This window comes from Ylistrum balloti, unplaced genomic scaffold (assembly GCF_031769215.1).
Source record: "Ylistrum balloti isolate Yb309-2 unplaced genomic scaffold, AGI_CSIRO_Ybal_v1 Utg369652, whole genome shotgun sequence".
In the NCBI taxonomy this organism is placed as follows: domain Eukaryota; kingdom Metazoa; phylum Mollusca; class Bivalvia; order Pectinida; family Pectinidae; genus Ylistrum; species Ylistrum balloti.
Window position 1 is genome coordinate 1,174,231 of NW_026781907.1, and position 13,629 is coordinate 1,187,859.

A 13,629-nucleotide genomic window follows, 5' to 3' on the forward strand; every position below is an offset into this window, starting at 1 on the left:
AAAAAGACCTGCAGATGTACGACAAGCAACTTAAACAACAGGAATGTCAGATCACCCTTCAGTGAGGTTCTCACCTAGAAATCTGATAGAAATATAAAAAAAAGACCTGCAGATGTACGACAAACAACTTAAACAACAGGAATGTCAGATCACCCTTCAGTGAGGTTCTCACCTAGAAATCTGATAGAAATATAAAAAAAGACCTGCAGATGTACGACAAACAACTTAAACAACAGGAATGTCAGATCACCCTTCAGCGAGGTTCTCACCTAGAAATCTACGATACAGAAATACATATCTCAATACATCTCCTAGTGAAACCTATGCTGGGTACTGCCATTTTCACTCTTAACACAAATTCTCACCATCACCTACAACTGGCATTTGGGAAAGTTATCACCTCAGGTTTAAACATCAACTGACTAGCATTGGTCAGTCTTACCATTAGATGACCAGGGACAATATAAACGACAACAATCAGAATTGAAAGGAAGAACACTGTGACAATGATATCAGTATTGGTATCACTTACGGTATGATCAAACGTTCCTATTGAATATCTTTAGTCAATACCTCTGGATTACCTCCTTTTGTTTTATTTTCTTATATTCAATCTTTTTTACATCAGGTTTTGTTGTAATTGATATCAGTAGTTTTTGGAGGATGTTATTTTTAATCTTTTCGATTTATTAATGTTGGTATCAATGTAAACTTATACTGTAGATTTAGGCATGACTTATACTATACATATATATTGGACCCCTATCTCTGTAGTGTATATTGTATATTTGTCACTTAATCAGCAATAGAATTTGTTGAAATTACACTGGTGACCATGTTTTCAATTTTTCTTCTAATAAAATATATTTTTCTGATGTTTATATGTCAGAAAACTCTGGAATGGGATTTAACAAGATGTCAGAATACTTAGGAATCAGACATAACAAAATTTCAGAATACTTGAGGACATGACTGCATACTCAAGGTCAGATGTAACAAGATATCTGAATATGCAGGAGCCAGATTTAATAGGGTGTCAAGAATACTCGGGGTTCAGATTCAACAGAATGTCAAAAAAATATGAGCTCAGATTTTACACAATGTTAAAAAATAATCTGAGTTCAGATTAAACAGGATGTTGGAATACTCTAGGCATAATTTTACCAGGGTGTCAAAATATCCCAGAGCTTGTATTTGATAAAGTGTCAGGATAGTTATGAAACTAATAATACAGGACATTTGAATACTAAAGGTTGAGATTTAGCTGGATTTCAAAATATGTAGGGATCAGGTTTGAAAGAATGTCAGAATACTCCAGAGATTTAAACAAGTATTTACGAAAATTTGACAATCTGTCTGATGAAAATGCTCCATATTTTCAATGTGTCACAAATATGCATTGCATGGATTCTTTTTAAAAGCAATTGCATGGACACACAAAATTAGAAAAAAATTCTGCCAGTGATCATTAAACGTAATTAAAAATATACAGACTGTACATCCCAGATACAAACTTTAAATGCACACAATTTTTTCAACAGATTAATGTGTCATTCAAGCTCATTCTAAAAAATATCTAAAACATAGTTGATAATACAATAATCTGTGACCTATAGACATACCTATTCAGAATCATGACATGGAGCTTTCACGCATGATCTTAACATTTTTTGGTTGAAAGTAAACATTTCAATCTCATTTCTGAAATTGTTTTGCGTCTGATCTGACCATGCGCACAAACCCCGCGCACACACATACACACACTGTCCATCCGTCTGTTTGTACTTTCTTTCTATCCAGATGTCAGTATCTCTATATGTAAGTTTTTATGTCTGTTTCTCTATCTGTGTGTTGGGAATTAGGACTCGCGCTTTGCAGTGCTTCCAGATTTAAGTCACATAAATCACAAACATCTGACCTATCCCAGTCCAGCAACATTTTTTATGTGTCCTGTGCCACTACAGCTATAACCAGTTAAATTTGCAATATGTTTGGGTTGGGGACAGGTTTCAGGGAAAGAGGATGGAGCAGCTGTATCCACAACCAATGATATAAGATTTACTTCATCTACAAGTGAGCTCTGAGGTCGGCTGCTGGTAACTCCAAACCTCCCAAGTTTTAGTTACCTGAAGTGTCTCCTTAAATAATGTACAACAAGATAATTGAACAAGCATGGCCAACTTGGGAGGTAACTACTCAATAAATCTGCTGATCATGTCTCTCTCAGGCTTATGTAGAAAGTGGCCTTTCTCCCAAATCATGGAATGGAAATCTTCAAATAACTGTGTGGGGCGGAGCTTCAATTTATCAAACACTGCTGGTCCTTTGTTCAGGGATGGGTCCACGGCTAAAACACTGCCATACTGTGCGTAAAAATCAGCTTCCTTCCATGATAAGGTTGTGAGAACAGACAACTGATGATACCAAACCTGAGCTGGTGCAAGCAGATGTAGATGAAAAGCTGCAATAGTCCTCAAAGGGTCGGACACCATTCCATTAGATATGATATCCGACATAAACTCTTTAACGAATTTTCTCCATCTTCATGGGAATAACCACCAAACTTTTTCAGAGTTACATTGTCCCAGAACATGAGGTTGATAGGTTAAGTATTATGAACCAGGTCAAGCAAAGGCGGTATCCTTGTAGGTATGAGGTGACGTGTCCCGATAGAGTATCCTGGCGCAATTTAGAAAATGGTGGCGCTGAAGGTGACTTGCCAATCTGGCCAAGCCATGCGGTTCAGTGCGTGAGGAGCAGACGACGGTCCAAATTGCAACTTTCACTGAAAGGATCCATTTGTCTGTCAATAACAAATTATGACTGGTAGAATTCATCATGAGGCAGAAATACAGCACAAGAGTTCAATCACATGACTTAAGTTATGCAAGTGTTCACCTGCACGGTGCGATAAATTATCTATGGCAGCGTACCACGTGACCAAATTCAAATTCTACCGTTAAACACATAAGAGTTCCACAAGGGAGACAAATCGGTTCGGTGTGTCTTATATGTCGGTCCGTCAGTCGTTGTTAAGTGCGTGTGGGTGGGTGGGGGGAGTGAGGGGGTTTCTCTCTTTCTCACACACGCACTCTCTCTCTCTCCCTCTCTCGCGAACCTTAACAAGTTGTGAGTTTCGGTATGTGGTCAGTGTATCAGTGCGTGGAGAAGGAGCAGATGCATGTTCTACATATATAACAATAATAATAATAAACATTCTTTATTAAGGATGAAACATATTTAGCCAAACAGCTAATCTTCCACATGCTCCTCTTGTTAGTAAAACACATGGGTTAATTACAAAATTAAATAACAAAAACGGTACACACAATAACATAAAACAGAATCACAATATAATAACACAAAATAACCTAAAAACCTACTATCACAGTATTTGTTAAGTAAAAAATATCACAGAATGCACAATGATCATGCAAAGTTGTTACATCAATTAAATGGCTATTGCCTAATGCTAACATAGCAAAATGTAAAAATGACCTAGTTACACGCTAGTGTAGCATAATCTAAAACAATTGTATTACCAAATTAAGAGATGAATTTTTAAAAATATGAAGATGTTTGATAAGCTTTTGTTTTAAACTGGGAAATATGTTTATAGTCTTCAACTCATTTTGGAAGTCCATTCCAAAGTTGGATACCAGCAATAAGAAATTGTTTACTATAGAATGTTGTTCTGTGTTTTGGAACACTGATGTTGTTTGCATCTGCATTTTTGAGTGTTCAAAAACATGTCACAATATTTCAATAATTCGTGAATTAGTTCATAATATATGTTGTCTCCATCTCATGTGTTTTATTTTGTTACATGTACGTGGCGCATAGCACTGGTCATCATTCATATTACGAGGGCTGATTTGAATTGTGAGCCTTGTATTGAAGAAATTAAGCAGGGATATCATTTTTCACTTCTACTAATCCCTGACTATTTAAGGCTGTGAATCAGCAGACGGGTGTCATTTGGTCAGTTTATGTCGAAGAGGTAGCATTCGAAAGTAAGCACGGAAAGTGACTTTTGCAAAATAGACAAAATCGATGAAAGGTCAGTGATTCAATATTTGCATAAGAAAGGTGTGGCAATTAAGGATATCCATACTGATGTGGTAGCATCATTAAGGAATGATGCTCCTTCATACGCTACTGTGAAAAGGCAGGTAACGGAATTTAAGCGTGACAGGCAGAGCCTTGGGGATGACGCCCGTCCAGGAATGCCTGTCACTGTTACAACCACAGAAATGGACAGTAAAGTTCATAATATTTTTATGACTGGCAGGCGAGTTACAGAGAAATATATAATCAGTATAGTTGGACTTTAAAAGGAAAAAATAAATTCCATTCTTACGGAAGATATTGCAACGAGAAAGTTCTCAGCCCGTAGTAGAATACATTATAAGAGACATAAACAACCCTGCCAACTGTTATGTCTTCCTGTCTATAAAATATATGTAAGAGACCTTGAGCTCATAGATAACAATTCAGAGTGATAAGAAGATTGGGAATTCTGTGAATCTGCCTGGGTTAGATATCGTTGACATCGTGACGACATGTTGAAGTTTAATTTAGTTTTGATTGCCTTAATGGCCTTCATTCCTTCCCACATGCTGGATTCAGTTCTTCAGGATGAGGCAACAATGTTTGGGAATTTGAAATATGACTCTCTACCAGAGCGCGTGAAAGAAGTCTTGCGCGAAAGTAGAGCCCCTGGCGACGAAACGTAAATATGTTCGATATTTCATTACAGCTTGATTAGTGAAAGGATATGAAAATTATTGGCAATTCAGTCATGCTGTCCATAGTTTCCTTTGATTTGTTTCTCTGCTCATGGGATTCTTAGATATTGAACGCTATTGAAAGTTTGTTCCTTTGAGCGTTGGTGGCCCACCTATCCCAAGGCAGGTCGTACAGTACTCCACTTTGGCCGTAATGCACTCGTCATTTGAAAGGTTAATTCTGTTTGTCCTTCAGTTTTGATATCCCGTACCTGTCTGTTACATTCTCATACGGATAAGGCTTCTGACATCAGTTAATTTGATTACTATTTCTATTAAGTATTTAATAATTTAACACATTAGTATCATACCATGGCTGAATACTAGATTTGACCCCAAAGTTCCTGGGGCTTGTGCGTCCTTGGATCTTGCAGGAGGTTTCTGATTCGACCGATTCAGATTCTACACTGTTGGTTGTAAGTTACAATCACGAGAGCTGGAAAGTCGTTTAATAATCGGAGTATGCTTTATCTATATTACTGTATTAAAGGGTGTCTATTGTGCAATGATGCAAAGTGCATTGAAATTGTGACATGTAAATAAATCAAGCCACCGATTGTTCGTCAGGCTGTCGGTGTTGGAGGATTAGTTTGGTGGGTCAATCAGATGTTTTCCGTCTCCGTGACTCGGTGTTGTTGGTTTGGTTTGGTAGGTTGGTTGGTTACAGGTTTTCCATCTGAATGCCTCGATGTTGTTGGTTTGGTTTGGTGGGTCAATCAGATGTTTTCCGTCTCCGTGACTCGGTGTTGTTGGTTTGGTTTGGAAGATTGGTTACAGGTTCTCCGTCTCAATGCCTCGGTGTTGTTGGTTTGGTTTGTTAGGTTGGTTACAGGTTTTCCTACTCCGTGACTCGGTGTTGTTGGTTTTCCATCTCAATGACTCGGTGTTTTTGGTTTGGTTTAGTAAGTTGGTTGCAGGTTCTCCGTCTCCGTGACTGCTCGGCGTTGTTGGTTTTCCATCTCAGTGATTTGGTGTTGTTAAATTAACCATCTGTCTTTTAGAGCTCACTGGTGCTGTAACATAAATCCAACCAAAACGATAGTGGATTCCCGAACCGTGTCTGTGACTGTTGTCATCCCCATAAAACACACCCACTCCAAGAGCTGTGGATTCCTGTGGCTTAGCAGATGTAGCTCTACCTCTTACACTACTGGGTAAATAACACGTGTTATTTATCGTGTTTATAAATCCGCTTTGTTGGTTCAATGATAAATTCACCAAAATGGATAATTCTTTATGCAAATGTTCAATTTTTAGTGCTAAAATGTTACGATCGTTCACTCTATAATGACGCCCGCTAGTACTGTTGGAATAATTGTAGACGTGACGTCAACCACCAAAATGATGACGTTTTCACCAGTTGATATTACTTTGTCGTACCCATCATATTGTTGCAAGTTTCACCTCAGGTTTGTTATGACAGTAAAAAAAATGATGTAATATATTGATGATACTTACGACGGAAGGTACAAGAGGGCGTACAAAGCGAGTTACACAAGCAGACTGGTGCCGACATCATGTCCAGACGAACATCTAGTCTGCTGTAAGGAATACATCAAAGTTGCCGATCAGTGTTTGCGTAAGTAATGATATAATTTTAGGCGAAAAAAAACAACAACTGAAAAAAAGATATTTACATATCTCCTTTCTTGCAATTTTTGTTACTGATGTTCTCGTTGCACAAACGAAAATGTATCTAACTATATTTTTAAGAATTTGAAAAAAAATATACAAACTTGTATATTTTGCATACTGCTGTATAATTTTGTCGATTCAGCCCAGAGCCGGCTTCCTGACATTAAGGACGACTTGTTGAAATTACATGGCGCGGGTGTGGTGATTGGTTGAATCATATATATTATGTAATACTGTTACAAATGGATACAACATTGAAGATTTTAAAATCTCAATGGTGTAGGATTTGAAAGATTCAGGTTTATGAAAAATTAAAGAATGAAACAAGGAAACGTCGTGTTATTTATTGTTTTGTCATTTATTTTTACTTTTTACTTTCAAGGCAATGATGTATAGCCGCTCATCTAATAGTTGTGTATGTGTTACTGGATTTGGACGTATCATGTGTTGTAACAAAGGTATACATTATTATATTAAAATACAAATGGAGAGTATATATAACCAAAACACTGGATACAAAGATACGCTTCACCAACAACTTTACCTCTTTGTAATAAAAAAGTATTAAAAACACATTTATGGACAAAAAGTTCAGAAAATGTTATAGACTTCTTCTGAACTGTCGGAGATGTTAGGGGTCAGTGTCAGAATCATGAATAGATGTCAGGGGTCAATGTCAGAATCATGAATAGATGTCAGGGGTCGATGTCAGAATCATGAATAGATGTTCATTATAATGTACTGATGTACACTTTTTAAGGGGAACCACATTGTAAGCAGGTAAGGAAAAAAGATTCGACACCACGAGAAAAATAGAAAAAATAGGAATATTAAACACTTTGATTCAGTCATCACATGAAGTAATTTCATAAATGGAAATTGAACATTCACGAATTTTATTGGTTAACAATATTACTAAAATTCGATACTCTCGTACCTCGGATTTTCACGGTTTAATTCTTCGTAAAGAACGGATTTTCATGCAAAAAAAAAAAAAAAACAAACAAACAAAAAAACATCATAGTTATAAAGAAAGAATCTCCATGGAAGCTTGAAGGAGTCCTTTGAGGTAGGGCTTAGTAATCGCACTCACAAGAGGCTACTTAACTTGGCATGCTTGTCACCTTAGATTTTCATTATCCTCTTTTTTTTATTTCCTAATGTCCCAAGCTTTTTCTTTAGTATTGAACGCTCGTTTAAAAGGAGGAAAGTTATGGGTTCTCTCCCTTAACTAAGACAAACGAGGAGGGTTATGGGTTCTCTCCCCTGACTGAGACAAACGAGGAAGGTTATAGGTTATCTCCCCTGACTGATACAAACGAGGGACTTTATGGGCTCTCTCCCCTGACTGAGACAAACGAGGAAGGTTATGAGTTCTATCCCCTTACTGAGACAAACAAGAAAGGTTATGGGCTCTCTCCCTTGACTGAATCAAACGAGGAAGGTTATGGGTTCTCTCCCCTGAATGAGACAAACGAGGAAGGTTATAGGTTATCTCCCCTGACTGAGACAAACGAGGGACTTTATAGGCTCTCTCCCCTGACTGAGACAAACGAGGAAGGTTATGAGCTCTATCCCCTTACTGATACAAACAAGAAAGGTTATGGGTCCCCCCCCCCGACTGAGACAAACGAGGAAGGTTATGGGTTCTCTCCCCTGACTGAGACAAACGAGGAAGGTTATAGGTTATCTCACCTGACTGAGACAAACGAGGAAGGTTATGGGTTCTCTCCCCTGACTGAGACAAACGAGGAAGGTTATAGGTTATCTCACCTGACTGAGACAAACGAGGGACTTTATGGGCTCTCTCCCCTGACTGAGACAAACGAGGGAGTTTATGGGTTCTATCCCCTGACTGAGACAAACGAGGAAGTTTATGTGTTCTATCCCTGGACTGAAACAAACGAGGAAGGTTATGTGTTCTATCCCCTGACTGACACAAACGAGGAAGTTTGTGTTTTATTTCCTGACTGAGACAAACGAGGAAGTTTAAGGTTCTCGTCTCTAACTGAGACAAAGGAAAAAGTTTATCACATTGATGAGACAAACTGAGAAGATTATGGATTATCTCCCCTTACTGAGGCAATGGTTATAGGTTACCTCCCCTGGCAATACGTAACCGGTTGTCATTCTATATAATTGTGACGACACTATAAAAGTGTTCATGTAGTCACTATTGTTTGAGCGGATGGGAAATCCTGATACCGTGTCCAGGTTATGACAATGCAGTGTGATTTGTTAAATTGAACAAACAATAAACAAACAAACATCTTGCAAGCAAGGTCTTTTTGAGGCAAGGTCTCCTTGTAGTAGCTTATGGCTACCTCGCTGAACACTATATGGGTGGCCCATCACATGCCATCCAGAGCAATTCAGATTAAAGTGTCCCGGCCAAGGACACAACTACAGACAAACTTGCTTCATACCTATTCTATATTTATTGCAGAAGAATACTCTAAGTATCAAACTGATATGTTTTGTGTAAAACGCTATATTATGTAACATTTCAAATTTAAACATCAGTGTATTTTTTTTTACTTGTGGTGAAATATGTATTGTAATTTAACATCGTTTGATTTACTCTTCATTGAAAAATCCTACATTGAGCGTACGATAGAGATTTCGGGAAATACCATTTTTAACGTGTTGCAAGCTGATACTCAAGAATTTTCTTTCTTCGTCATGTATGTTCCTATGGAAACATATAAGATTTTAATGATATGTCGCAACTGTATTATGGCTCTTATGATAATGGCGGAGAGTGTGCCCATTTTTAGTCCATTATCATTAAAATGTCCTACCTGCGCTCTTCTTGATTTGAGATAGTTTTAAATTGCCGTTATGTATTTCAATTTTTTTTTAAAAAATATTACAGCAGATATATTCTTAACAATCAACACTTTCAATGTTTTCTTTGGTTATTCAAGCTGTGCCTAAAATATTGAATGATATTGTTAAATCTTCAGTTATAGTTTACACAGAGACGCACGTCTCCATACAAAACAATATTTACCTAAGAGGAATGACGTCACGGAAATTCCACATATTGACTAGTTTGATTCTGTGTATATATTGTGGAATATGTCTACCTGTGCAATATCTATAAATACACATTTGTTCATTGCTTGAGTCGCGAGTTGAAATAAACACTAGCACTACCTACGAATACACTAACAGTTTTCCAACATGGGGCTTAAAGCTGACGAAGAGAGGAAATGGGCTGCTCTTTCTATACAAAATTTACTGAAGTTGGACGGTAACAAACACTGTGCTGATTGTGAGGCGACAAGTAGGTTTTGGAATTGTCTGAACGTAATTACCCAGTCTCAAAGGCAGATCACTTAAAACTATATAGATTGTCGAATACTGTACCATAATACATTGTAGTACTCAACCGTGTCTGGTTAATGTCGTGTCAGCTAAAACTGACCAAAAGCTTGGGTCGGTCGCGAGTTCAACACACTACCGACCACTACAAAAGAAGTATTATGTTCTTTTGTTACTGTCTCAGCATTAAAATGCATATTACTTCACTTGTTATTACTGACAGTCCCCGGGGTACATGTTACTTTATTCTTCAGATATTGACAGTACAATGAGTGTATGTTACTTTATTGTTAAGGTGTTGACAGTACAATGGAGTGCATGTTACTGTATTGTTTAGATACTGACAGTCCCATGGAGTGCATGATACATCATTAAGATATTTACAGTCCCATGGAGTGTATGCTACTTTATTGTTTAGATAATGACAGTCCCATGGAGTGTATGTTACTGTATTGCTTAGATAATGACAGTCCCATGGAGTGTATGTTACTGTATTGTTTAGATAATTACAGTCCCATGGAGTGTATGTTACTGTATTGTTTAGATAATGACAGTCCCATGGAGTGTATGTTACTGTATTGTTTACATAATGACAGTCCCATGGAGTGTATGTTACTGTATTGTTTAGATAATGACAGTCCCATGGAGTGTATGTTACTGTATTGTTTAGATAATGACAGTCCCATGGAGTGTATGTTACTGTATTGTTTAGATAATGACAGTCCCATGGAGTGTATGTTATTGTTTAGATAATGACAGTCCCATGGAGTGTATGTTACTTTATTGTTTAGATAATGACAGTCCCATGGAGTGTATGTTACTGTATTGTTTAGATAATGACAGTCCCATGGAGTGTATGTTACTGTATTGTTTAGATAATGACAGTCCCATGGAGTGTATGTTACTGTATTGTTTAGATACTGACAGTACAATGGAGTGTATGTTACTGTATTGTTTAGATAATGACAGTCCCATGGAGTGTATGTTACTGTATTGTTTAGATAATGACAGTCCCATGGAGTGTATGTTACTGTATTGTTTAGATAATGACAGTCCCATGGAGTGTATGTTACTGTATTGTTTAGATAATGACAGTCCCATGGAGTGTATGTTACTGTATTGTTTAGATAATGACAGTCCCATGGAGTGTATGTTACTGTATTGTTTAGATACTGACAGTACAATGGAGTGTTTGTTACTTTATTCGTAAGATATTGAGTGTCCCATGGAGTGCATGTTTCTCTGTTCTTTAGTCACAAGCTGCGAATGTACGTGTCCCACGCGGAGTCTTCTACTTCTACACCTCTATTATTTTGCCTGACCGCTGTCTACAACTCCTTTAATCAGCTATATTCATATTTTTTCACGTTGTATTCCTATTAATAATTTGAATTGCTTTTATACTTGGTTCTTGGTAGGTCAATCAAAACCATTTATCTTTAAAGCTCCAAAATGGGCGTCGACGACCTTGGGCATATTCATTTGTGTACACTGTGCGGGAATACACCGAAAAATTGGCGCAAGTATCAGTAAAATTAAATCTGTAAACTTGGATGCCTGGACTGCTAAAGAAGTTGATGTAAGTTGACGCTTCACGATCGCTGATTTATATCAAAGAATAATTTTCGCTAATAAAAAATATCGTAACTTTGTTGTGATAATCAGTATCATACGGACACAAAAATGACAGTTATAAATTTTGGATGTGTTGTAGGTTATGAGGGAGAAGGGAAACATCACAGTAAATGATGTTTACGAGGCAGAACTTCCTGCGGATTTTGACCGACCGAATAATAATTCGTATCCATTTTCATCTCATTTTATATTGTATCGTTATTCGATGGTACTATGGCTTAGATCTATACAACCAGCGACTATAAACAGGTTTTGATATCGATGGGTATCAAATTACTAAAGCAATGCATTAATAACGGGGGCATTGTTGATCATATACATGTGTATGACACCGGGCAATTAATATTTGGTATGGAAGGTGTATTATGGGAAGGGTTTGGTATCGATGGTGTATTATGGGAAGGGTTTGGTATCGATGGTGTATTTTGGGAAGGGTTTGGTATCGATGGTGTATTTTGGGAAGGGTTTGGTATCGATGGTGTATTATGGGAAGGGTTTGGTATCGATGGTGTATTATGGGAAGGGTTTGGTATCGATGGTGTATTATGGGAAGGGTTTGGTATCGATGGTGTATTATGGGAAGGGTTTGATATCGATGATGTATTATGGGAAGGGTTTGCTATCGATGGTGTATTATGGGAAGGGTTTGGTATCGATGGTGCTTTCTAGTAAGTTTGTGTTACTTATAAAACCACAGTATCTATATATCCCCATTCTAAACATTATGCAGCTCCTTAACAAATGGGTAGAGCTTCACTGGAACAGTTCATCAGAGACAAATATGAACGGAAAAAGTACATTTCCTAGCTGTACAGGTAGGTTACTGCACCCTGTCTCGTCAAATGTCACCTGGATCGGTGAAAACTATAGAAATATGAATAATTAATTAGTATATTTCATGTTATATATATTTGTATACTAAGTGTTCCTTTTGAAACAGTGATTGCTGTTAATTGTTGAAGTATTTGTAATGTAGAATTGTTATAAAGAACTGCTCGAGAAATCTTGTGTTACCATCTCATGTAAATGCTAACGTATCTTTGGCTCAACATGAAGTTATTTCAGAGAATATGTAAATATTTGAAAAATTGCAACCTGTTCTATTGAAATGTCACTCGACCTAATAAATGTTTGCTAAACAGTCAAAAACAAAAAAAAAAAAAAAAAAAAAAAAAAACTGGGGTCTTATTCTTTACAGTGAATATTGAATGGCTAATGGTACAGATTTTAGCATACCGACATGTTAAGTCCATGGCATCACTGATTACAGGGGAATAACTCAATGATTTTTTTTTCAGAAAAATATTACTCTGAAAAAATAATAAAAAAACGAGGAATTGATACATAAAAAGAGTTAAATTCCTCGCTTTTTCATGTTCCCCGAAGATAGAGCATACAGTTACTGCTGTGTCCGTCCGTCTGTATAATTTTGTCCGGGGCATATCATAAAAAATATATGAGGTATCAACATACACCTTAAAAGGTAGATAGATCTCTTTAAGGAGAAGTGCAGTGTACAAGAACCATAACTATATTTGGCATCATTTAGGAGTTATTGAAACTTGTTGTATACATTGGTCATACTAACAGAATGTGCAGTGTACCAAATTCAGGGCCTGCAACTTCTTAATTACAGAATTATTTCCTTTTAATTAGATTTTGTGCCCAATATAATCGTTTTCTGGGAGCAATCATCAGTTTCACTGATACTCCTCTTTAACAACTGTTTCGAATTTATATTTTTCTAGAAAAAAATCTGACGTCTGAGTATGATGACCAGCTCAACTTCTGAAAACAAAATTATTTGAATAATAAACATTTTCATTGAGTTTACTCCCTGTGATTGTTTGTTCCGAGCTCGCCTCTTATAATTTCTCTTTCTCCTTTGCAGAATCCTTCAACATTCAAAGAAATCTCCAACACCGGAACATGAGAGATGACCAAACCAGAGACAGTTATATCAATTCAAATCTGTTACAGATCATATCAAACATGAAAACTGTATTTTAGTAATTTATAGTAAAATATCCACTCAACATTCTGATGTTAGTCATCAAAATAACACTATATCAATCTCAAAGTTGTCATTTACTGTTAAAAGTTGTTATCAACAGTTTAAATCATTTCTTTCAGTATCAGACTAAAGATTTATAGAAAATGTGGTACAACACTTACATCTGTACATAAAGAGTGCAAGCTGCACCCAAATTATGTTGAGCTGGAAATTAACTTCCATGTCAAGAAA

General features: G+C 36.8%; 2 protein-coding genes across 2 annotated transcripts; both read left to right on the plus strand.

Moving 5' to 3' along the window:
• The first annotated feature begins 4,562 nt into the window (after nucleotides 1-4,562).
• Nucleotides 4,563-6,635, plus strand: LOC132557383 (uncharacterized). The gene is made up of 4 exons (XM_060221887.1): nucleotides 4,563-4,732; nucleotides 5,789-5,941; nucleotides 6,254-6,366; nucleotides 6,565-6,635. The coding sequence occupies exons 1-4, from the start codon at nucleotides 4,563-4,565 to the stop codon at nucleotides 6,633-6,635; spliced, it is 507 nt and encodes a 168-aa protein (XP_060077870.1).
• A 2,973-nt stretch (nucleotides 6,636-9,608) lies between these two features.
• Nucleotides 9,609-13,324, plus strand: LOC132557109 (stromal membrane-associated protein 1-like). The gene is made up of 4 exons (XM_060221600.1): nucleotides 9,609-9,711; nucleotides 11,168-11,328; nucleotides 11,464-11,549; nucleotides 13,276-13,324. Exons 1-4 carry the CDS (start codon nucleotides 9,609-9,611, stop codon nucleotides 13,322-13,324), a joined length of 399 nt encoding a protein of 132 aa, XP_060077583.1.
• The last annotated feature ends 305 nt before the right edge of the window (nucleotides 13,325-13,629 follow it).